Genomic DNA, 23118 nt, shown 5'->3' with positions numbered 1-23118 from the left:
CGAAATATCGCGATCGTTTGATTTACGACCGATGTTATCAATAGAAAGAAAATTCTATTCGCGATACTTCCTAAATTCAAAAACTGTAAAAAGAGAAGAAAAAAAAAAAAAAAAAAAAACAAATGAAAAATCAACTGAGCGCGAAGAAACTTTCTTTTGACCTAAATAAACTTTTTGGCGTTTTGCCTTGGTAAGAAATCGCAAATTATTTTTTCTCGAAACACCCTAATAAACACACACACACATATATATATATATATGTATGTATTTAAGCAAATCGGCCCGATTTTATAATTTTGGTACGGGGGTGGCTGGTAACATCCCTTAAGCGTAAATAATAAATCTCCTTCTGAGAGGCTCAGTCAGCCTAGTCAGCAATTTTTACCCTCATCACCCCCGATCCCGTAGGAAAAAACCTGCCTATCGCTTATGCATTTGAGAGTGTGCATGTATGGGTGTGTGTGAGTAGTACATACATCACCCCATGTAATGCCAGGACATAACGAAGAAGAAGAGGAGACGCGGTACTTGAGCTTGCCTACGTAACAGGAGATGGCCGATTTTCAAGATTAAGGATTTCTCCCAAGGAGGTTCATAAGTATAATAACCCCATGCATGCTGCAGGAAAAACGCTCCGTCGAACGAATAATTTCATCCATGGGTCGTATATTGCACGATGGGTGGAGAAAAGTTTAAACTTTGATGACATTTTTTTCTTTCTTCCTTGTGTGTGTTTGAAGATATATTTTTGTTTTATTTTAGAAATTTATTGCACAACAACGGATCGGCGTATCATAAAGAAAAATGAATAATTTTGTTGGAAATTGAACGATCTACAAAAAAGGTCTCTTGTCATTTTACGATAAGTCTACTCCTTCAAAAGTTATTTGAGGTCAAACATCAGCAAAGGACCTCAAATAACTTTTGAAGGAGTAGACTTATCTTAAAATGACAAGAGACCTTTTTTGTAGAACGTTCAATTTCCTACAAAAACATGTTTATGAATTTTCTTTACGACGCGTCGTTATCTAGTTATAAAAATCGCAAGGAGCAAGAACCATTTTTGCCATGTTATTCTTATGGAAAGTAGAAAATCGCGATGAGGCACTTCTTAGTATTAAAATTAAGAGCTCCCATTTTAACAGGCGACTTTTTTCGGTATCCTGAACAATATTTTCAGTATATTTTTCAAAAAAAAAAAAAAAAAAATTAGTCAATTTTTTTGATACAGTCTAATATATATGTATAATAATAGAGTCGTCAAAAGGAAGCCATCGTGGTGTAATAACGCGAGCACTTCAGACTATAACCTGCCGAATTTTAATGCATATTCAAGGTGAGAAAATGAAGTGCGGTGACATAAAGCAACTCATCCCATATGCATTCCTACGGACCACCCTTAGCTGTGTTTTATACACAACGTGGGCTTACATCCCTCATTTCCGAAGGGAGGAAAACAACGCCGACGGAAAAAGAAGGGGAAAATAGTATGACGTGGCAGTCAAGACAATTTGACGAACGTGATTCACGACTGAAGCCAATCGGGTTGGATCTGTATTTCAAAATCAAAATTCGATCTTCAAAGATAGGCGCAAAAATATTCAACTTCCAAAACATAAATCTACGTAATAAAATTCTACGAAAGATTTGCTTAAAAAAAAAAAAAAAAATAGTCGATTTTTTCGCGCCACCCTAATATTTATATATATATATATATAGCTTCATAGCTTCGGTTAGACTTAATAAATCTGTATTTTGCAGGCAGTTTAACGTTTCGGAGGTTGATTTTCCTCCGCAGGTAACATCCTCGAGAGAAGTAACACCGCTTCCTCTCCTGTCCGTCAATAATGCCTACAACGATATTTCATACCGGTGATGATAAAAACGTCCATGCATCGCATCGGTAGGAAACGAGCGGGCGGGCGTGGATGAGTCGGGGATATTAATTAAAGCCGGCACACCGACGAGCGAAAGGTGAACAAGGAGGCTCGAGTGTGCGGGAGGGACGGCAGCGTGGCTGGACAATTATTAGCGAAACGGAGCGAAACGGGAAGTTATACCGCGGTGGCGTTTCCCCCGCTTTCCCATTGTTCGTTCGCGGCGGTCAATTCCAACAGCCACTCGGCCCGAATGATCATCCCTTGCGGCCCGGCCTGGATTCTAATATCCGTGTGGCTGGCGCAGACGTTCGTCTGGTGGACTTTCTCTCTTTCTCTCTCTCTCTCTCTCTCTCTCTCTCTCTCTCTCTCTGAATCTGCGTCGAGAAAAAGGAATTCGGATACGGTAAACGAAGATAGAGAGGTCAAAATCTCGAAAGACCAAAAAGTTGACTGGTCGAAAAGCCGAAATTGTCGAGAAATTGGGATTTTGGATAAATCACTCGGTGGAATAACTGTTTTTAGAAAAGTTCATTGATTCAAATACTTTTTTATCCGAGAAAGTAGTCGACATTCCGAATCAACAGAGCACAGAATGTAAAAATATAGAAATACGAAAGTTTCGAGATTAAAAATCGATACTGGCTGATACTTTGAACAGCCAAGAAACCGAAAAAATTATTTGACCAAAATCAGAGTTCAGATGGAGCGGAATTTAGATCCGAAAAATGCTGAAGAACCAAAGTCAGGAAAGGACGAAATATCGAAGCTCCTGAGAATTCGGAATTTGTGAAATTCGTTAACTCGATGCTACTTTTATCAAGATTATATCATTGTATCGGACGATCGTCCGTGTCATCGAAGTAAAAAATAACGCAAAGAAATAGGCAAGATATTTTTAATAACGTTTAAACGGCGCATCTTTTTCCCCGTAGGTTCAATTTATTCAAGACATTATTACGACGAATCGTCTTCCACATTCACGTCCGCGCCCTCATGTCACTTGACAAGCGTATCGTCATCTATTAGCTGCAACTGGTCACGTTGAAAAGAATAAAATGCGTTTCCGACGTTTTGCAAGCTTTCGGTATTTAGTCCCTTCTGTCTCAGTGGGTCGCGGGATTTTGACCTCTCGAGTCTTTGGTGAGTCGTTATTGATAAGGTCGGATTCGTAAATTTTCGAAAACGACACGAGCTTGACATTTGAAAAGTCGACTAATCGAGTCTTCGGTATATTCGCAGTTCAACATTTTCCCCCTCGCAACCTTACCGATTGGTAAAAAACAATATCGGTATGAGTTTATTTACACATTTTTGAATTCCCAATTTTTATTTCCCCACAAGACAATTTATCGTATTTCCGGTCTTTCTACGTTTCCAACCGTCGCATTTTTGTGCCGCCCCACGGAAGGATCCGTGAACTTTTCCGAGAGAAGTCTGTTTCCTCCGGTGTAAAAGGAGCACCACCACCAGCAGCAACAGCAGCAGGAGCAGCAGGAGCAGCACCTCAGGGATGTACGTCAGACTCCTTCTTCTCTCTCTCTCTGTCACTTCGTAACGGAAATGCCAAAGAGAATCGACTAGTAGCTGCGGCGCATCCCCCGTCCTCCGATCCTCGCGTCGCGTCGCGTCGCGTCGACGAGCTTTTGCAGCAGTGACTGCAGCAGCCAAAGAACAAGCACACTTAGATAATTCCACGTTCTACTTCCGGAGGCTGCAGCGGCAACACGACGCTAAACCGGACGCAACTTTAAACTTCATGCTTCGCAGCCTCGCGTTCGTTGTGCATAGTGTAGTAGTTTAAGGATCCTCTTCCTGCGGGTAAACTCGTCCTTTGAAGAGGATTCCTTCGTCCCTTTTACAAAATTTATATCGTCGTTAAATTGCCTCATCAGAAAACGTGAATTTTTTCAACGTTATCAGGATCAGTTTGATGTCCACTTCTGATTTCGTAGAGACTCATGTATCTAGTAGAACATTGAAAACTAAGAGACGCGTATTTTTTTTTTTTTAGGGGTGAAAACGAGCCCCAAAAATGGAACCGAATAGGGTGATTTCTTGATGAGCTTGATGGATTTGAATGAAACCATCGTTGGAATATTTTATTAATGAATAGAAAAATTTCAGCGTTGAGTTCATGCAAACTCATTACACTCATCAAGAAATCACCCCGTTGGGGGTTGTTTTCACCCCTTTAAACCGTTTTTCAGCAGATAAAAAAAAAGTGTCTTTTAATTTTTAATGCTCTGGAAGTTGTCAGTCAGATTTGTAATCGTTAAAAAATTGTAAAAGCCGAGCTTTTGAGCTTGAACGAAGCCTGCGTGCACCCTCAGTGTAGAATTCATGCTTGGACCTTCAAAATACACAGAAGTACACGCATATTTTCATCGACGGGGGGCGATATGCTCGGAATTTGTTAATAATCAGTCAAGTAATTTAGCTCTGGTTTGGATGATCGGTTTGCGTAATCGAAATTCCGCTAGCTAACCACGAAAATTTGTCCCTGTATAGTTGAGAGCGAAGATTGCGGTTTACCCTAAGCAGAGGGTTTGGACAGGAGGCATGCAGGTGGAGGTGGAGGCAAGTTGTGCGTTTCTGTCTCGCCGTTCCTCGCGGGGGTTGAAGGGATGAAGGGTGAGGTCGGTGTTTGGTTAGTTAGTTTCGGAACTAATTTCGCTCGATACGTTAGAGCAGCTCGCAGAAACCGAATTGATACGTCTTTGTGTCACGTCACGTATGTACCTACGCCAAACGTCACCCTCAGACTTCCGGCCCGGAAATGAGACTCTGGAAAAGTGTTTATAAGTTTTTGTTGTTCGGGGAATAAGGATTATTGAATTTCCTAGCATTTGAATCTTGCATATTTATTATTGTGGCAATTATTTTAACGGTAGCGTTGCATGATCCTTTTTTTTTTTAATTTTCTTATTTACTGATAATTATTTACACATTTTTAATACTAAATCCCCCCCCCCCCCCCCCCCCCCCCCCCTCCTCCAGTTTGACTAGTTTCGTTAGTTCTATTTTATAGTTTCATTTTTTGCCCTAAGTCTGAAAACCTTTTTTCATACACTTCTACTGATATTTTACTTACTACATGGTGTGCAATGGAAATTTGCACGCCGGGTTATTCGCGGGGGAATTGAATCATCCGGAAAATTGAAGCTCGGACGCGGCTGAAAGGCCGTAAGTACCAAAATTGAAAATAGCCAGGTGAATTCATATATAATAACAAAAAGTGATGAAAGGAAAGTGCCAGATATACATATATATATATATATATATATATACATCGAGAGAGAGAGAGAGAGAGAAAATGAGAGTGAAAAATATCTACCGCATCGCAAATTTAGATTTTTATTTCAAATTTTATTTTAGCGTTAATAATTTTAATACAGACATTATAATCATACCTAAAAGGTGAAAGAGAAGGTAAAAAAAAAAAAAAACAGAAAAAAAATTCAATGGTAAAGAGTGAAGAATTAAATTGGCAAGTTATTTGATATATTAAAATTGTGCAAATATTTTGCCGGATTTTTATCTCTTTGCATTATTTCTTATTTATTTCTTTTCCCATTCAGTGTTTTTAGGTCAAACCTCAGAGCCAATTTAGGTTGTATTTACGTATGGTTGTATATACACTACGTATAAAGAGATTAAAGAGAGAATAAATAAAGTGGCAATTAAATTTTTTGATAAGAAAATATTGCGTTGAATTTAAACGTCTCACTTTCTCTCGACGAGTGAATTTCTCTTCTTAAACAATTTTCAACACGAAAAATTACGCGGGTTGATACTGAATTGATAAAGTTAGCAGACGAAAGGAATAACTTGGGTGAAAATGGGGAATATTTAGAACGAAATTAAATAAGGAATGAAAAAATGAAAAATCTCAGCAGAGTAGAGGATGCGTAAATAGGAAAGTGGAAAGAGGAGAGAGAGAGAGAAAGAGAAAAAATCACAACACGTCAAACGTAGGCGACTGTCTGTCAGCGTAAATCAATCGGAAAATAAAACATCAAGTGAGATTTGAGGAATTGCAATTCGCCCTCAATAACCAGCCTGTCAGTCTAACTTATGCCTTTCCATAAGTCAGGCATCCGTTCGATTCAAAATTTACCCACAATTCGTGTAACACATGTTGGAAAAATGGCAACATATTTCCACGTTACGGATATATACGGGGTGAAATGAGAAAGAAGGATGAAAAATCATGGAAAAATGAAATGAAATAGATCGGCGATACACAGGACGAAGGATAACAATTATTCTCCAAATCACATAATAATTCACCAATTTTACACAATTCCCACCGAATTAAAATCGCCGATTTTTTTCTATGTTCCAGCACCGACTTCCGATCCAGAATTCACAGATTCCATCGAGAACATAACAGTTCCGGCTGGTAGAAACGTGAAGCTGGCCTGCAGCGTGAAGAATTTAGGCTCGTACAAGGTAGGTTGAAAATAAAAAGGAAAAAAACCGCGTGAGGTTCGGAAAGACTTGAATAAAAAAAAAAGGCAAAATCGACTATGGAAGTGCAATAAATGATCTATAGATTCTAAATTCATACGACGTTAAACGTTACGTTAAAAAAAACGTTATTCACAATTCTTCATAGATTAAAAAAAAAAGTATGAAATTAAAAAATCGAAATCTTTTGACAAAAACTTTCTTTCAATCTAAATAAAGGAATCTTTTCAGTAAAAAATGACAAACTATTTTCTTCTGAAACAGTTTAATGATCCATGCTGTATAGAGGGGGTGAAACCGAATGAGCAAAGGGTAAAACTGTGGCTAACATGATCGCCGGCGATTTGTTGGAGTTAAAAGTGTTTCAACGTCATTCGACGATACACCGTATGTATATGATATTGTACCGCAGAAGCCACGTTTAGAGAATAGACGAAGGCATTGAAGCACCTATTTTAGCAGACGGTAACGTTGTTTGGTGGGATTAAAAGCGGTGAAGGGCCTCATTAAAAGACGAGGGGGTTGAGAGAAAGCGTGGAATGCATTGCAGCTTGCACTCGCGAAAACTCGAGCTCTTACTTAGACTCTTGTTATACGTATGTTATTCTACACACATGCATATATACATACATATACATGCTACGTTCATATTGTGCTTTTTCTACGTTATATTTTTACGCGGTGGACCGCGCGCGTTGCTGAACGAAAGCTGAGATGATGCTGGAGATTTTTCTCGAGGAGAATAAGCAGAGGGAAAAAATACAAACGACCATCCAGCAGGGGGGAGAGAAAGAAAGAGAGAAAGAGAGAGAGAGGAAGGGAAACTGATTTTGCGGTCACCCTTGACTCCATCTCTCTCTCTCTCTCTCTCTCTCTCTCTCTCTCTCTCGCTCTCTCCGCCGTCTAGTATACACCCCGGGTCTCCCTCGGGACCGCTATACCGCTAAACACATACTTAGACCCTCAGTTTCCTCGCCCTCGTCTTCTCAGCGATCAGCTTTATTACCCTCAACACTCTCCAGCTGCGGCCACGCTACCGTCTCGACGGCTTACTTCACCCGCAACACACATCATGGTACACACACACACACACACACACACACACACACATATGTATATATACACAGAATATATACAATACGTAACATAATTATGTAGATATATATTATATATAATACACAGAGAAATGTATACTTGGGCGTATGTATTAAGCGAGTGTAATCGTTCGGTTCATAAAAGTCAACGACGGCCTCGTACCGTTGGACCAGCAAGTAGTCGGCAGGATCAAAGGAGAGCGAAATGTATAATGACCGCATTATAGAAATGTGTATATATGTATGTATAACGCGGAGGCAAAGGGCAGCAGTTCACCTTCTCCTCGTTACGTGTATTTTCTATAAAAACTTGTCATAATTTTTATTTTTATTAATTTCTGTGGGGTGGTGCTGAAAGAAAACGACGACGACGACGACGAGACGTTTTAATGCTCGTATTATTTTTAATTTGCTGCCCCTCTCTCTCTCTCTCTCTCTCGGTACGAAGTACGAAAGAAAAAAGGCCAAAGGCAAGGTGTTCGAGGCTTGAATAATTTTTTTAACAGTTCTCAAGTTTTTCTTCTACTCCCCCATCCCTACGACATTTTTAGTTAGTCTTTATTTTGTAACAAGTATTACAGTTTCTTACCTAAGAAAAAAAAATATTCTTTCCGTTTTTTTCTTCTTTTTGCGTACATCTTTCTACAGAAGAAGAAGAAGTTGAAACCAATCTGCAGTTCAGCGTATGGGATATAGTGATTGGTACGGATCAGTGAGTTAATGAAGTTTCTGGTTATACTTTTAAGCACACGGCGACAGAAGGAAAATGAAGAAAATAAAAATAAGAAGATACAGGGAGGGTGATGAAAGCAAGGAGGTGTGCGAAAGACGTGGTATCAAATCTGCAGGAAACTTGAAACGCTGATCAGCGTGTAAAATATCTGCTTGATCAAGTTCGCAAACTCGACATACCGACAAGTATATCATCATCATATCCCTGATAGCGAAGCGTCATTTTGCATATGCGAATTTAAATAACAAACAGCGGACCTGTCTACATATTGTGCTTAGAATGTAAAATCCGTCTATTGAAGTTGTTTGAGAGGGTGAAAGAGTATGGAAGACGCTCCCAACGCCGGGAGGTTCATTAACCCTTGAATTCGCTTTCGCGTAGACAGGAATGGGTAATGAAGTAGAGGGTGTTTGTAGCAGGTTGTATTATTAAGATGCTAGTCGTCGGCGGCAGACGCACATCCCTCCCTCTCGTCTCTTCTCCTTTCCTCTCTTCGTAAACTAGCGAGGGGTCGAAACAACCACCCTGAGCAAGTAACCGTCCCACCCATTTCCGGCGAGTATCGAATCCCGTTTCGTCGTTTCGATCGCGAAGTGCAGTATGTCAAGGGGTGGGAAATCCAACTCCAAAATGGAATAAAAGCTCGGTCCATATCTGAAGCTCGAAATTATAGCGAGCGACGTTTGTGTCCGAAGAATCGCTGGGTAACTCGACTCTCTCTCTGTCCGTCTTCCCCCGGAGTAACTCGAGGAGAAAGTGTTTGCCAAAGCCGCAAACGCGCGGTTTGACACGGCCAAAACCCCGGAGGAAACGCGACGGGTTCTCCAAACAGCCAAGGTACAAGACTTTGCTTAGTTCGATGAGACCTCATCGAGGATCTAAAAGAAGAGGGTAGCAAAGAGGAGGAGGAGGAGGGGGAGGAAGTCTTAAGTATTTCCATTTCCATTTCCTTTGAGAGGTGATTCCCCGGGAGTCTTTCCAGCCTCCCCCTCGCCTCCGCCGTCGCCGCGGTCCCGCGGGATTCCCGTTTTACAAACGTTGTTATAGAAGGGCGTGCAGCCCCTCGAACGGCTCCCTCCTCGAGGTGAAAGAGGGACTCGAGGAGCGTAGAATGAGAGGAAACGGGATAAAGAGAGGACGACGGGACTTCCGGCGTTGAACTTTTCCCAGCCGAGACTGGAAGGAAGCCACTCGAAGAGTATCTCTTCGACGGTATCCTGGATCTGTGATCCGCCATCAGCAATCAACGATTTCTGATCCACGCTCTGGATCGTTTGGGCTTCCTTCAGGATCGCATCCCAGCACCGCTAGGACACGTGGAGTTTCCAAGTACAGAGTCGAATGAGTGCCGAGAGCTTGGTGCCTAAGCCAAGAGGTTAACCTGCAGGACTAAATTCTCTGCGTTGCCTTCTCCTTCCTTCCTTCCTTCCTTCCTTGGAAGTGGCGGCGAGACGTCGTCCTGCGGTTTGGGGGTTAGGCAAGCACCAGCTTTAGTGCCACTTACCACCGCAAACATTGTTTTATCATTTTAATGGCGGGGTGGAGGGCGGTTCCTCCCTGATCCGAATTTAACCACCAACTCGAATATCAGGGCCAAAGTCCAACGAGCTGTCTTCAATTCTTCCACCTCGTGTTTTCCTACCTTTGTAACAATTCCTTATAGATATTTTCCAAGTATCGCAAGTTATTGTTTAATCAAGCAAGTGGATGGATGAAAAATCGCTTCTAGCACTGCACCACCTCCCTCGTAACGAGTGCCTATACCTGAAATTTTGCAAAATTGTACATCGTCGACGATCCAGTTCTTCCACCATGACATTCTGATCCTGAAATTGTAGCTCGAGAGAGAGTGGCTCGAATTATCGTACCTGGTAATTCGATTTCGTTAGGCAGAAAGAGAGAGAGAGAAAGAAGAAGTGGATTAATCGGACCTCTGTCTCCTGGATTCTTTGCTTTTTCGTTCTCGTCGTCTATCCCCTGATGGCGTTCGCTCTTTCTCTCTCTCTTTCTCTCCTCTCGGGAGAAGCTCGCGAAAGAGACATATCCATCATTTTCTCTTTCCTCTCCTTTCTCTCTCTCTCTCTCTCACTCTCGTTCTCGCCTCTTTCTTCTTTCCTCCACCGTAGCTGCAAGGGATTTTTAATAAAAGTTCACCGTCCGTGTTTAATATTTCACCCTATGATTACGCACGCCTCTCTGATTTCTCACGAGTCCTCCAGACCTCCCTCCACCCCCCGAGATTTGTCCTCTGATCGATGGCGTCTCAGCTACTCAAGAATTTCCAAGTAAACTTCGTTCACCCAGCCGATTCTCACACGCAAGTTCCGCGAGTGAGACCGACAGGTGTCAGGTGTCAAGCCTCTCCTCTCCTCTCCTCTCCTCTCCTCTCCTCTCCTCTCCTCTCCTCTCCTTTCTTTTCCTTTCGATATTCATCAGGGCCACACGAGTGTTTTCTCCGATGTCACGTACCCGATGCAGGGATGAAATTTCACCGCGAGATCACGAGGACCAGCCGCAGTGTGTGACTTAGAGTCGAAAATACCTCAAGACCTCATACTACGGAGGTCATTCGCCGGTGCAGAGAAGAACGCTTCTCTTCTCGCCCTCTTTCCCAGCAGCCATCCAAGTTCAATGGACGGGAAAATGAACGTCATCTGCTCTCCCTTCCGTGGTCGCTACGGAGATCCTGAGGAAGGGTTTGACGCCTGTCGTTCTCCTCTCGCACCACACTGGATAGAATTTTCACGAAAAAAGAAACAGGACGCAACTTGGCACTTTCCGGTCATGATCCTTCGAGCCTGCACTAAATCTTTTCGCTTGTTCCGATTTCGGACAGCTGGGTTCGTCCCGCGGAAGCTTAGCCAGTAGATTATATCCACCCGACATGCGACACGTCGAAACACTTTTCGGCACTTTCATCGGGAATCGGATTCCTCCTGGCAGACATGTTCGAGCGGAAATTGTGATCAACGCTTTCGCACCTTGTTTGTTGTTCCTTTTCTGCCGTTTTTCCCCGGCTTTCAGCTACCCAGATCTCCCAGATCGCTGAATGTAACATCGTCCTTCCATTCTTGGCCTGCATGGACACAATATCCACAAGGATCAGCTGCCTTGCACAAGAGGAGCTGAGCGTTTGTTACACGACACTATAGATCATACGTGAACCTAACCTAGAATGATTGTTCTAGTGAAGTGACATTCATTTGATTCAACTAAATTTTATAAGCTTTTGTTGGATCTAGGAATTCCCTCGACTAAATCATTTTGACAAACTAGCTGAATTGAAGTCATCGTATTTGGAACAAACAAATGATATTAAATCGAAGCTAATGGACTCCAACAGAATCCATTTCGTTGTTTCAAGATTTCCTTTCCCTTCGTGCACACCGCACACTATTCCTTAAGTTCACCTGCAGTGTGCAGTGTCTTCGGAGACGTCAGTCTTCCTTTGAAGTACACTTCTTGGTACGTGTAACGAGTATAATCTTGTGTTATTTACCGGATAGTCGAGCCGTGCACGTCGAGAGCACGTTATGCTGTCTATCCACTGTAGGTACGTTCTTGCGTAGTGAGTCGAGTATTGCCGTCTAGTTCGTAGTTCAGAATCTGCTTCCAGTCGTCTTTCTTTGATCTACACTCCAGCCCGTAGATTGGTGGATACAGTTGTATGTATGCACGAGTAATTTTGTGTTATTAACCCGATAGGTGAGGAGGAATATCGCGAGAGAAATATCGCTTCGTTATTTCGAATAAGTTGCAACCACAGCAGATACGCCAAGCACGAAGCCACAGCCGGCTAGCCTCCTTCTCGGCAAGAAGTTGCGAGCTTTTGATCAAGCGAGACGATTCGAATTTAATTAAAAAAGACCTTGGAGCTTGCGTATTTGGCTAAATAAAACGCTCGAATCTCCTCCGAATCGAGTCGGCTGTCGGCTCTGCTCGTTTTCCAACTTTTATCATCACTCACCGCGATGCACGTAAACGTCGAAAGCTCCGACTGACGAAAACAACCGTTATCAGAGTTGTTAACTTTATATACATATATATAAATGTATGTCCTGCACTATCGAATCGAGCAAACGTTAGTTCGTAATTCTTCTCCTCTTTTCTTCTTTTTCTACTCGACATTTTCCCGCGTTATCGTCTCTCTATCGGGGTAATCATCTCTCCGTTTTTAGGTAAGTTACATACATCTAATCAAAGTTGACCAAAGAAATCAATCGTTTGTTTTTAAAACATTATCCCGTTGATTTTCTTGTATGAATTCACTTTAACTCATGAATAAAAAATAACGTTATTATCTTCCAGTCTAATGTTCTGAAATCTGCACCTTCAGTATAGTCTTTTCGCATATCTCTCGTCTCGAAAATGAATAACAAGCGACGTACGTATCCAGGTTCGTCAAATAAACGACGTATAAAGTGCACCGTGGGAATACGGGAGGAGCAAAGTGCATTCCTGTAGATACAGGGATAGCTATACCTGCATCCATGGCTACAGAGAGCGAGTGCAGCCGGAGCGTTGCGAAGGGTGTCTGTTTTGAAAGGGTAGCAATTACCCCTTCGTCCGGGCTGTCAGGCCCGAGGCTGATGTCCCTCTCGCGGTGGCCACGGGGCGACGAGAAAGCGAGGAGAGCAATAGGCCAAGGGTTGGAGGAGGAAGATGAAAGCCGAGAGTGCGAGGAGGAACGCCGGCTGCAGATACAGGGGCTCATTAAACCGGGAATGCTGATTGCGTTAACCCCGCCACTTCCCGCGACACTGCCGCCCCGCCCGATGCCTAGCATTAAATGCCCGGCATTTACCCCCGAAGAGCTCGACGGACCAGTTCCCTAGGTCGTCTCTAATCGAAATACGGCCGATCTCCCTCCCTTCCTCTTTTTCTCTCTCTCTCCCTCTCTCTCTCGTCGATAACCCATCGCAACTGGGTGGAGAACCCGCCTCTTAATTAGGGGTTAACTTTTTAATTAAATCTTTTCACTCACCCGCGTGAGTTCGCTATATAACCCTCATTCCACCCCTGAAACGACGTACGACACAATTATTCATCGTACATCGATATGAAAATATTTGTCGCGAAACACGGGGACTCGTTTACGATGTCTTGTTGAAATTTTGACACAAATTATATATTGCGTGATTTTACCATATTTTATAATATTTATGTACACTAGGATGGTTTTTGAAAAGGTCATTCTTTAATTTTTAACAGCTCACCCCCTAAATCGGCGCAAAATAATTCAGAAATTAATCGTTCGTTTTTTAGATTTTTATCTCAACTGTAACCCGTTCTCGTAAAAGGGTGGATTTTCATATTTAAACCATTTAGGGGTGCATTGAATCAGCCGAGCAGATTTCGATAGAATTCGCTGATCACGAATCTGAACTCTAACTTTCAAAATTTGGGATGGTGGATCCAATATAGCGGTCCAAAATTCCAAAAGTCACTTGATGTTGCCATTTTGGATCTACCATTTTTAATTTTGTAATTTCAAGTTCATATTCGTAATCAGCGACCTCAAAAACCCCCGAGTACCGAGTTTTATCAAAATCGAATAACTTTTTGAATTATGGTCCACAATATCGGATCCACCTATTGGACAAAACTTGATGTGCCTCTGAAAGGGTTAAATGGGGAAATCCACCCCCTTGCGGGCACGGGTTAGAGTTGAGATAAAGAACTAAAAAAATGAGAAAACTATTTTTGAATTATTTGGGGGTTGAGTCAGTAAAAATTCAAAAATGACTTTTTTAAAGATCACCCTAAATCGTATACCAAGGACACGAGTGACAATAAAACTGCTGTAAAAAAAATTCCAATTCCTCAAAGATTCCCCTCCATCGAGATACTCCAATATCCGAGAGAAAAAAAAAAATCACCCTGTCCTACCGAAAGCTCGATTCGTCAAAACGACGTCTCGTCGTCCTTCACCTCGAACTCAAAGCCGATTGAATTTCCTTCCCTGATCGATTTTGCTTGGATCAAGGCACCGTGACCACCACCGCTGCTGCATCAGGGTGCACAACTCGGTACCCACTCGGAAAAAAGCGGCGAACCAGAATCAATCAGAGTTCGTGATTGTTGCTGGCCGGTGTTGATCGAGTCGTGAACGACACGTGGATGAGACGAGGAAGGAGGGGGAGCGGCGGCTCGTCTCCGGTGCTTGGAGTGTGTGTTTTGGACGGGATCTCGTTTTGGTGGGCGAATGATCGGGGGTAGTATGAGGAAGCGGGCGATTCGCGCGAGGCACTCCAAAGTAATCGAAATCCTGGGAGGCGAAAGGACGACGGTGGGCAGCGGCGCGAGTGAGGGGAGGAAGAGGGGCGATAAATTACTGTGACCAACCCGCTATCAATCCTAAATACCTACGAACGCTTTTAGCTTTCACTTTGCCCACCGCGCTCTCTCCTGTTCTGCACCAGAACCATAGCCAACGCCGCCACCAGCCAGCGGCTCTCTCGTCGAGCGCGGTATTCCGGACGAAATTTATTCCCCACCTCGGGATATAAAAATACACCATCCTGCTGGCGACGCGACGACGCGTCGCGTCGCGACGCGAACTCCCAACGCCGTTTTCTCTCTCCTATATCTAGCGACACTCTGCTGTTTTTGCAGGTTATGAAACGTAATTCACACGCTGCACATACTTGCTTGTCTCGAGGTATTATGATTCCGCAACGACGTCACGCGCATCCGGGTGAAATGGCGTGAAAAGTTCAATCGAATCAGAACCAGAGTTTCCCGGTATGCAACGGGCACAATGCAGAATTTTATCAATGGCCATGTGATCCTCGACGTCGAGACGAATCCAACGAGTCCTATCTCGTCAATTTTGCCTGCACCGTTCCCAAGATGTTGGAATTTTAGCGAGCAGGCTAGTCGCGCGAGTTCTCGCAAGCTCATGCTATTCTTCGAATCGAACCAGACCAGAGTTTCCCGATATGCAACGGAAACAATGCAGTATTTCAGCAATTACCACGTGATCGTCGATGTTGAGACGAATCCAACGAGTCCTGTCTCTTCGATTTTGCTCGAGCCGTTCCCAAGATGTTGCAATTTTAGCGAGCAGGCTAGTCGCGCAAGCTCTTGCAAGCTCGCGCTATTCCTGTCGTTGAAACCGTGATATCTCGGGATTGGTTCATCCGAAATCGACGATCTTGGATTCGTCGTACGCGTCTATACATCGGCTACAGGAACATGGTTAGAAAACTTTTGAATCTCGTTCATGAAATCGTGGTATTGAACCAAGATTTGTCACCGTTTACGGGCAGGCCGAATCCCGTTGTATTTCTAGAACTGAATTCGGGGATGTTAAAGTCGATATTTAGTAAGGAACTTGGAGCGTCAAAGTTGCAAAGTTGACGCGTGCACCACGTGTAAGTATCATATCCGCGTTTTATTTTCGATGAGGCTTGTTGGTTCCTCGCCTTCAGCAGCCACTGTCCTTCTGGCCATCATCCCTGTGTCCGTTACTCCTGGATATTGGTAAAGTTGTAAGCGACAGCCTGCACCGCTAACCCTGCCAACCAGCTGGCGCTGGCTACTTCGGGACTCGACCTCGTGGCCCGTCTGGACCGCTGAACGGTCACAGGGAGTTACAAGAAACTCTCTATTTCTCTCTATCTCTCCATCACCCTTTCTCTCTACATGCGTGTAGCATCTATTTATAAGTAAAGAAGACGAATTAAAAACATAAAGAATCAGGGCGAGACATTTTCTGTCTCTTATTTTTATCTCGCGAAAGTCACCGAATCTGAATTTCAAGCAGACGATTCTTTATGGTCGGGCAGTAGAATGCGAAGGAGGAATAAAATCGAAATAAACGAGAGAGAGAGAGAGAATCGTTGCAGTTGTAAGCTGAGCTTTTCGCAAAGCGCACACGCATGGAAACATGTATACATACATACATTACACTTTGGAATACCCACCGACGAAGGCATCTGGAGAGTCTATAAATATTTCTGCCAAGCTTATTCCCTTTATTCCGACTCCGGCTGTGAAAATAGAGGCACCAATCTGCAGAATATAAGGCTCGGAGTGTCTCGGAGATAAAGAATGAAGAAGAGAATTCCAGGGTGTATAGGCACGCCGGTAGTGCAGCATTCGCTGCAGAAACGTCCGCGATTGTTCTGTGCCGAGGGATGTAAAAAACTGTGAGCCCGCGACTGGAGCTCGAAAGTTCACTTTTAATTGAGGCTGAATGAAAGCTCTCAACTACTGTAGTCCGATTCTCAATATACGAACGATGTTGAAGACTGCATGAGATGGGGCAATAAAATCCAAGTGGAAAGAGAAGGATAGAAAGAGGAAGAACAGTGCACTATTGGTGTACCAAATATAGTATATCTACGAGGCGTCGAGGTATTTATATTGGCTTCTCGCAGGGTGACAGTGATCTACTGGGAATTTTACCCCTTGTTCCAAGCGCTCGAAGCTTTCCGCCAAGCAGCGTTCTACTTCCTCCCCGCTCTTTCTTGGACCAACTCACCCTCATCCCCTTATTCTCTTGAACGCGACGCAACACGCCGCGAGTCGCGACGCGTCGAACTAATAAAAGCAACTTTCTACTCAAGGGACGTCACTGGGATTCGGGTGTTTAGCGAAGAGGGGAAACATCGGGGGATGAAGAGAGAGAGAGAGGGGTAGGGAAAGAAAAAAAAACTCGGGCGTGTCGTCCGTCAGCCATCTATTGTTTTTCCCATTCCCCGTTCCCATGTTCAATGGCGTTTTGTTTCAATCGAGCCTCCCGCAGCACCCCCGACACAATATATCCAACCATTATTTGTTCCATCACCTAAGGCCCGGACGATCAAGGGATGATTTTATTGGCCGATCCCGTATGCCGTGTGGGTAGTCGGGGAGGTTTAATGAGCGCCTCAACCCCGTCCCTGCCCCGCCACCCTCGCAATTACGTAGCGCGTGCCGCGACTGGGAAAGCAAAGTTCCGCCGCGTCTTCGGAGGACGAGAACGAGGACGAGGACCAGGAGAGTGGAACCAAGAGCAGATGCCGGCTTCCAAAAAGGGAGATAAAGTCAACCCCTGCCGCTGACCGATTGGCAAAGAGGGTAGAGAGGAGCCGGAGGAAGCGAGAGCGAGTGAGAGAGAGAAGGAGATATCGGCCGATGTTTTATTGCCGGATCCAAAGCCGAGGCTCGTGGACTGCTCTCGTCGTAATCCGCGGACAGATTCGTCCGGATTCATGGTTCGCTTTATGTTACAAATGCGCGTACTCGGTTTATATACCAAGGTTTTATACACGCGATGGTTTTCAGAGATATTTCCAAAGCTGGCCGCTGGTGTTATAATATTTGTATTAAAATGCAAAAGCGTATACCACGTACGCAGGGTGTGAAACGAAAATTACGTACAACAAAAGAAAAAAAAAAAACCAAAAAAAAAAAAAAAAAACAACCCATCTATGCATATTCAAATTCGTTGCCGGCGGCCTTTGACTCAATTTTCAAATCACCTCAAGTCGCGTCGCGAAAATTCCCGCAAAATTACACCCTCAAAAATTTCAAGCCGGTTTTCATCAACCACTTCCCACCACTCAGCCCTGCGCAAACCCAAGACCTGACTCAAGCCGAAGGACGACAGCTGTTCAGGGATGTCCCCGTTTCTCTGTCGGGTTAACCGAAGCTTGGTTTGGTCATCGGGTTAACCCTCGATGTATATATACTGTCGATTTAAATTCATTGACTTTATCAGGTGCGCACTGGGAGAAACCCTTTTCAAACTCGTGCCATTGTCGAAAATAATAACGGAAAAGAAGAAGGAAAACCGGAAGAATGGCGAAAGCTCTCTAATTGTCAACCTTTCTTTACCTCATCTTAGAGACAAATGTGCTTTGTAGGTACGTAGGTACGTATTTATTTATTCATTTATTTATTTATTGAATTTTAAAAGTTTACTTAAGTAACATGAATACTAGTAAACTCTAGCAGAGGTAAATAAGTTACCTGTTTGTAGGATTGGCGTAACAAAGAAACGAAAATAGAAAAGCAACTTACAGACTACTGAGAAAATGTATGAATATTTGTAATTATCAGACTATTTTGGTAAATATACATTGCGATAATAAATACAACGACCGAAAAAGGAATGAATCTTTCCCGAATTTTCGTACATCGTTTTAGGTTTACCAGAGAAAGAGAGAGAGAGAGATAAAAAGAAATTTATACTGGAGTATAATAAATATTTTCCCACAAGGACTACAGACGGGAATAATAAATCGATCTAACAATCAATACCAGATTCTACAGGTTGTATATAATTATTTTTTGTAAGAATTAGCGATCGAGTTCGGACACGACGTTGAATTCGTAGAGCGATTGGACCTCGCCTTTGCCTTTGAGACCGTTATAAGCCATGCTGGGATCTTTCCTTCAAGGAAGTCAAAAAGAGGGTATCCGGTAAATTGGTTAACGAATCGGTCCTTTGGCGGCAGCGAGAGCTCAACGCCTCTACAGCGTGAATTGATGCTCACAAATATAATAGAGAACCAGGATTTAACGGCGGGATTGTTCTCATCGGTAGAATCCTTCGGAGCACAGAGGATCGGGTTGAATACAAGAATCGTGAAAATCGCAATTATAGATATACTTAGAAAAAAAGTAAATGAAAAATGTGAGGGACGAGTGGAAGCAAAAGTTAAATAAAACAAGAGGAATAAGAAGAAAAAAAAGAAAAGAAAAAAGAAAAAAAAACGTACACAGAAATCGTACGTACCTACGTAGCTACCAACGCATGCATAAATTGTATGAAATCCGTTGCATCGCAATTCGCGACAAAAAACGATATGTAGTATTACGTAGTAGTGTGTGTGTATACCTATATGTATCTGTGTATACAATATACACAATATAGACACATACAGTGGTATAAAAAATAATTAATCCCGGTAACAAGTTTGTCGCGTAGGTATTTCGGTCGTATAAAAAGTCGGGAGGGTAGTTAGGCGATGTTTGTTCTCGTCAGGGAGAAAGATAAAGAGATAAATTCAGCTCCGTATACGTATAGACACGCATATGTGTCAGCGTACTCTACCCTGAGGATGTATTCGTGGATTTTCCCCAGGGAGAAAGCGACCAGAGGGTAAGGGGGAGGGGGAATGAGGAGGGGTTGAGACTTCAGGGAGGACGAAGCACTTAGCGAATGATTTTTAAATTAAATCAGCTTGTTTGCAGGTCTCCCCCTCCCCCCATCCCCCATCTCCCGTCGCTAGGCACTAGGGGAGTAAAAACATGTTGACAAGTGGAAGAGGAGTCGAGGACAGTGTTACAGAGGACCTGGATTCAGGATCCCGATGATGGCAAAAGCCGAAGAAAACGGTCTGCCTACAAGGGCAAGAACAACGATAACACAACCCCAACACTCCCCTCGTCGATTAATCCTGTCTTGTCGCGATCAAAACTACCCCTAATTACACATGCGTTACGATCAGGGAGACGAGCTTTGAATATCGGTTGATTATGAGTGGTACAGTGTTTTCAAAATTTCAGAGGTTTAGTTGATTTGTTTTTGATTTTTGTTTTTCAATCTCAGATATATTTAGAAATGAAAAATACATCAGTCACTCGAATGACAGAATTTTGAAACGTTGTACATAGGATCGGATTCGGAACGATCATCTATTCGTCACACCGTATATAAGGGCTGTACATTTCGTGAAAACATCTTCCGAAAAAGGGGCCAGCAAAAGAAGAGAAAAACAAAAAGGAAAATAAGAAAGACAGTAGCGCAGCAGGAACTTAACCGAGAAAATCGAACGACTGCCAGAAGAGAGAGGGAGAGAGAGAGCGAGAGAGGGAGATGAAAATAGATAGAGAAAGATGGAAGCACCGGTAGGGAGAGAGGGAGGAACAAGCAACGGGGGCGAAACGCGACAGCCCGACAGGACTAAGTGGTGTAACGCGTTTAACCCGGCAATCCCACCCCCGGTTTCCTCTCCGAGGGGATTCGTGTGTGAGTGAAGGAGAACGCCCGCCTAACCCGTCAGCCATATGTGGGGGTGGGACGCGTGGCGACGCGATACCGAGCCGCAACCTTCCGCATCCCGGAGCTAGACTGGCCGGCGACGGTTCTCCTCCACCCCCGAGTTTCCCCGAATCCTTCTCTCGGTCGGCCGCCCGGTTTTCGTAGTAAACAAAACTGTAACTCTCCGCGGGGCGGAAGAATCAATGCGCGGGGGGGTGGTTCGGAGCCCAGTTTAGCCGCCCCTTGCAACCCCCGATATCACGGCAATGCTGCACCCGAATTACGAAGGAGAGCGTTATCCCTCTTGGTAACCTTACCGCAATGCATGTGCGGAGATATACCACCACCACCCCCCAAAAAAAAACAACCTCTTAGCCACCGCGACGCAGCTACACCCCCTACCACCCTACGGATCTTGTCCGATAATTTAACCTGATGCCCTCGTCGAACTGCAGGGTGCATCGACCCTGCAACGCCACTTTTCCCGCACCTAACTTCATCCCCTTATATAGTTTGTATAGGTATAGGTGTACGTTTTGCACCCAGTTTTCATACAAGGCGCAGAAGTCAGTCGTGACCGCGAACGAAGAGCTGGAGGTTCTCCATCCCTTCTTTTGCCTCTTCTTCTTCTTCTCTCTATCTAGTTCTCAATATCTCCGTTTCTCTTGCAGCCCCCCCCCCCCCCCTTTGCCCTTTCCAACCGTATTTCTCCGGGGACTTTTGCCGCCGCCGCCGCCGCCGCTGGCGTTGCTCGGCGAACGAGATCAGGAACTCTCCTTTGAAACAGGAAAACATAAATATTTCATAGCTCGAGTATTCCGTATCCTGCAGTCGTCCTGAATTCTCAAACTTCTACCAAACACTTTTTGGCCACGATATATACTCCGCAGTCTTTCCCATCCCTCCGCCGTGATCCCGACGGCCCTGCTGAGTCCGAAAAGTTTAACCCCCTCCCTCCCCCCCCCCCCCTTCCGCTTCCGCGAAGCAACGCAACGCCTCATCCGGGCAGCCAATCTCTTAATCTTACTTAGGGTATAGAGAAATCACTTCGAACGACCATCTTCCCACCCCCGTTACCACCCTCGCTTTCTCCTTCTTTTCTTCTATCGAACACGTTCCTTTTTTCACTTGCACCTCAATCATACCGTCTTATAGGATATCAGCGGTAAGCTACACGTACCTGTGATCTCGAATCCGTGAGATCTCTTCAAACCCAAGTCAACTCTCGGTGGCATTATTTTTTCTTGGAGGAAAAGATTTTTGTCTCTGGAGAGAAGGAGAAATTTTTAGCTCGCTGTAATTCAAGGGGTTTTTCAACCATTTCTTTTCCCCCGTATCAGAAAAAGGGACGTTGTAATCCCATGTCTCCATCACACGGATCATATAAAGTGTGCTCATGATGCAGACACGGGACAAAAACAAATAGAAATAAACAAAACACAGGAGCCCAGATATTGCGAGCTGCACTCGGGGCCGAATTTTTTTAACACCAAACAAACATGGTCGGCGAAAATTGTTCCCGTTACAACGAATTCTCTTCTTATGATTCCAGGTTGCTTGGATGCACTTTGAGCAGAGCGCGATACTGACGGTCCACAATCACGTGATAACCAGGAACCCGCGTATTTCGGTAACGCACGACAAACACCGTACCTGGTTTCTGCACATAAGCGACGTCCACCAGGAGGACATGGGAAGGTACATGTGCCAGATAAACACGGTAACGGCGAAGACGCAGTTTGGCTACCTCCACGTCGTAGGTAAGTTGAAGAATGCATTTGATCTAATATCCTTCGTTGTCACAATTCCGATAAAGATCGAGGGTATCGCAGGGTTTCGTTCGCGTGATGGGGAAAAAAGCTCACAATCGTTGAAATTTTAATGAGAATAATAAAGACAGCGGCAAAGTAGCGGATGTATCTGAAAGAAGGTGAAGAAAACAAAGGAGAAAAGAAAGATGGAACGTTAAATAAACAAAGCGAAACAGCCACGTGACGAGAAAGTGAGAGTGAGAGAATGAGAAAGACAGGGTGGCATCGGCACGGGGGAGGGGGAAGAAGGAACTCACAGAGTAGAAAGGAGGAGGAGGAAGGAGAGGAGGGAGAACAAAAGACGCGGGCGTCTCATCTGCCGGCCAAAAGACGAGACAACAATAATTTAATCAGAAGAGGGTACGTGCCCCTGCCAGTCGGGAGAACATATTAATATCTCGAGTTTTGACATCTCGACGGTGGCGGGGGTGGTTTGCAGGGTTGGGAAGCCGGGCAGGAGGGAGGAGGGGAGGAGGAGTAATCAGAGGTCTAGATTAATTGTTTCCGCGGGACTGTTTCCCTCCACCACCACCACCACCACCACCACTCCCCTCACGCGAGAGGCACAAATACGTGGGAAGACACCTCGTACAGACGGAAACACCCTTGTACAACACGATGACGACGCGACGATAACGCAGACGTAGAGGATATCCACCGGGACTCGACACATAATACCGAACCGTCATAACTCACGGCTAGTCGTAGGTGAGAGAACTCGGGAAAAGGTGATGGTTTGATTCAAGGTACGCCGTGGGAACCATGACGCACGTGTCATTATCGGATGGTCGAGGCATTCACTGACGTTGAAATTAGCAATTCGTGGCTCGGTGAAAGTTCCTTAACGGTCACCTCTTCGTAAGGGACAAAAGTTAGAAAACCACGGCAGAAAAGTATTATGGAAAACGAAAACTCTTTATAGCAACGAACGCTTCTCTATTTCAACGGTCCCAATGGTTTCAGCTATTGGGAATTTTCATAGTTCATGCTTTCCTGCACAATTGGGCTCCAATTGTTGTTGATCTAAAGTGAAACTGCAGTCTATAATGTAGAAACTGTGAGAAAAATGTCAGCGGTACATCGTGTGTGTATCAGTGTGGTACAATACAAGGTATACTGGTGTACTAAAACACCGAAGAAATGAACACTTTTT

At 44.1% G+C, this 23118-nt stretch overlaps 1 protein-coding gene across 1 annotated transcript in view; it reads left to right on the top strand.

The window, feature by feature from the left end:
• Window positions 1-23118, top strand: part of LOC124415049 (neurotrimin-like) — a 107282-nt gene that overhangs the window by 32485 nt on the left and 51679 nt on the right. Inside the window, exons 2-3 of the mRNA XM_046896315.1 lie at window positions 6226-6332; window positions 21707-21914. Coding sequence (XP_046752271.1) covers window positions 6226-6332; window positions 21707-21914 — 315 coding nt within the window. The remainder of the gene's footprint in view (window positions 1-6225; window positions 6333-21706; window positions 21915-23118) is intronic.

Source organism: Diprion similis, chromosome 14 (genome assembly GCF_021155765.1).
Source record: "Diprion similis isolate iyDipSimi1 chromosome 14, iyDipSimi1.1, whole genome shotgun sequence".
Classification (NCBI taxonomy): Eukaryota; Metazoa; Arthropoda; class Insecta; order Hymenoptera; family Diprionidae; genus Diprion; species Diprion similis.
The sequence above is the reverse complement of the archived record's forward strand: the minus strand, read 5'-3'. Positions and strand labels throughout refer to the sequence as shown.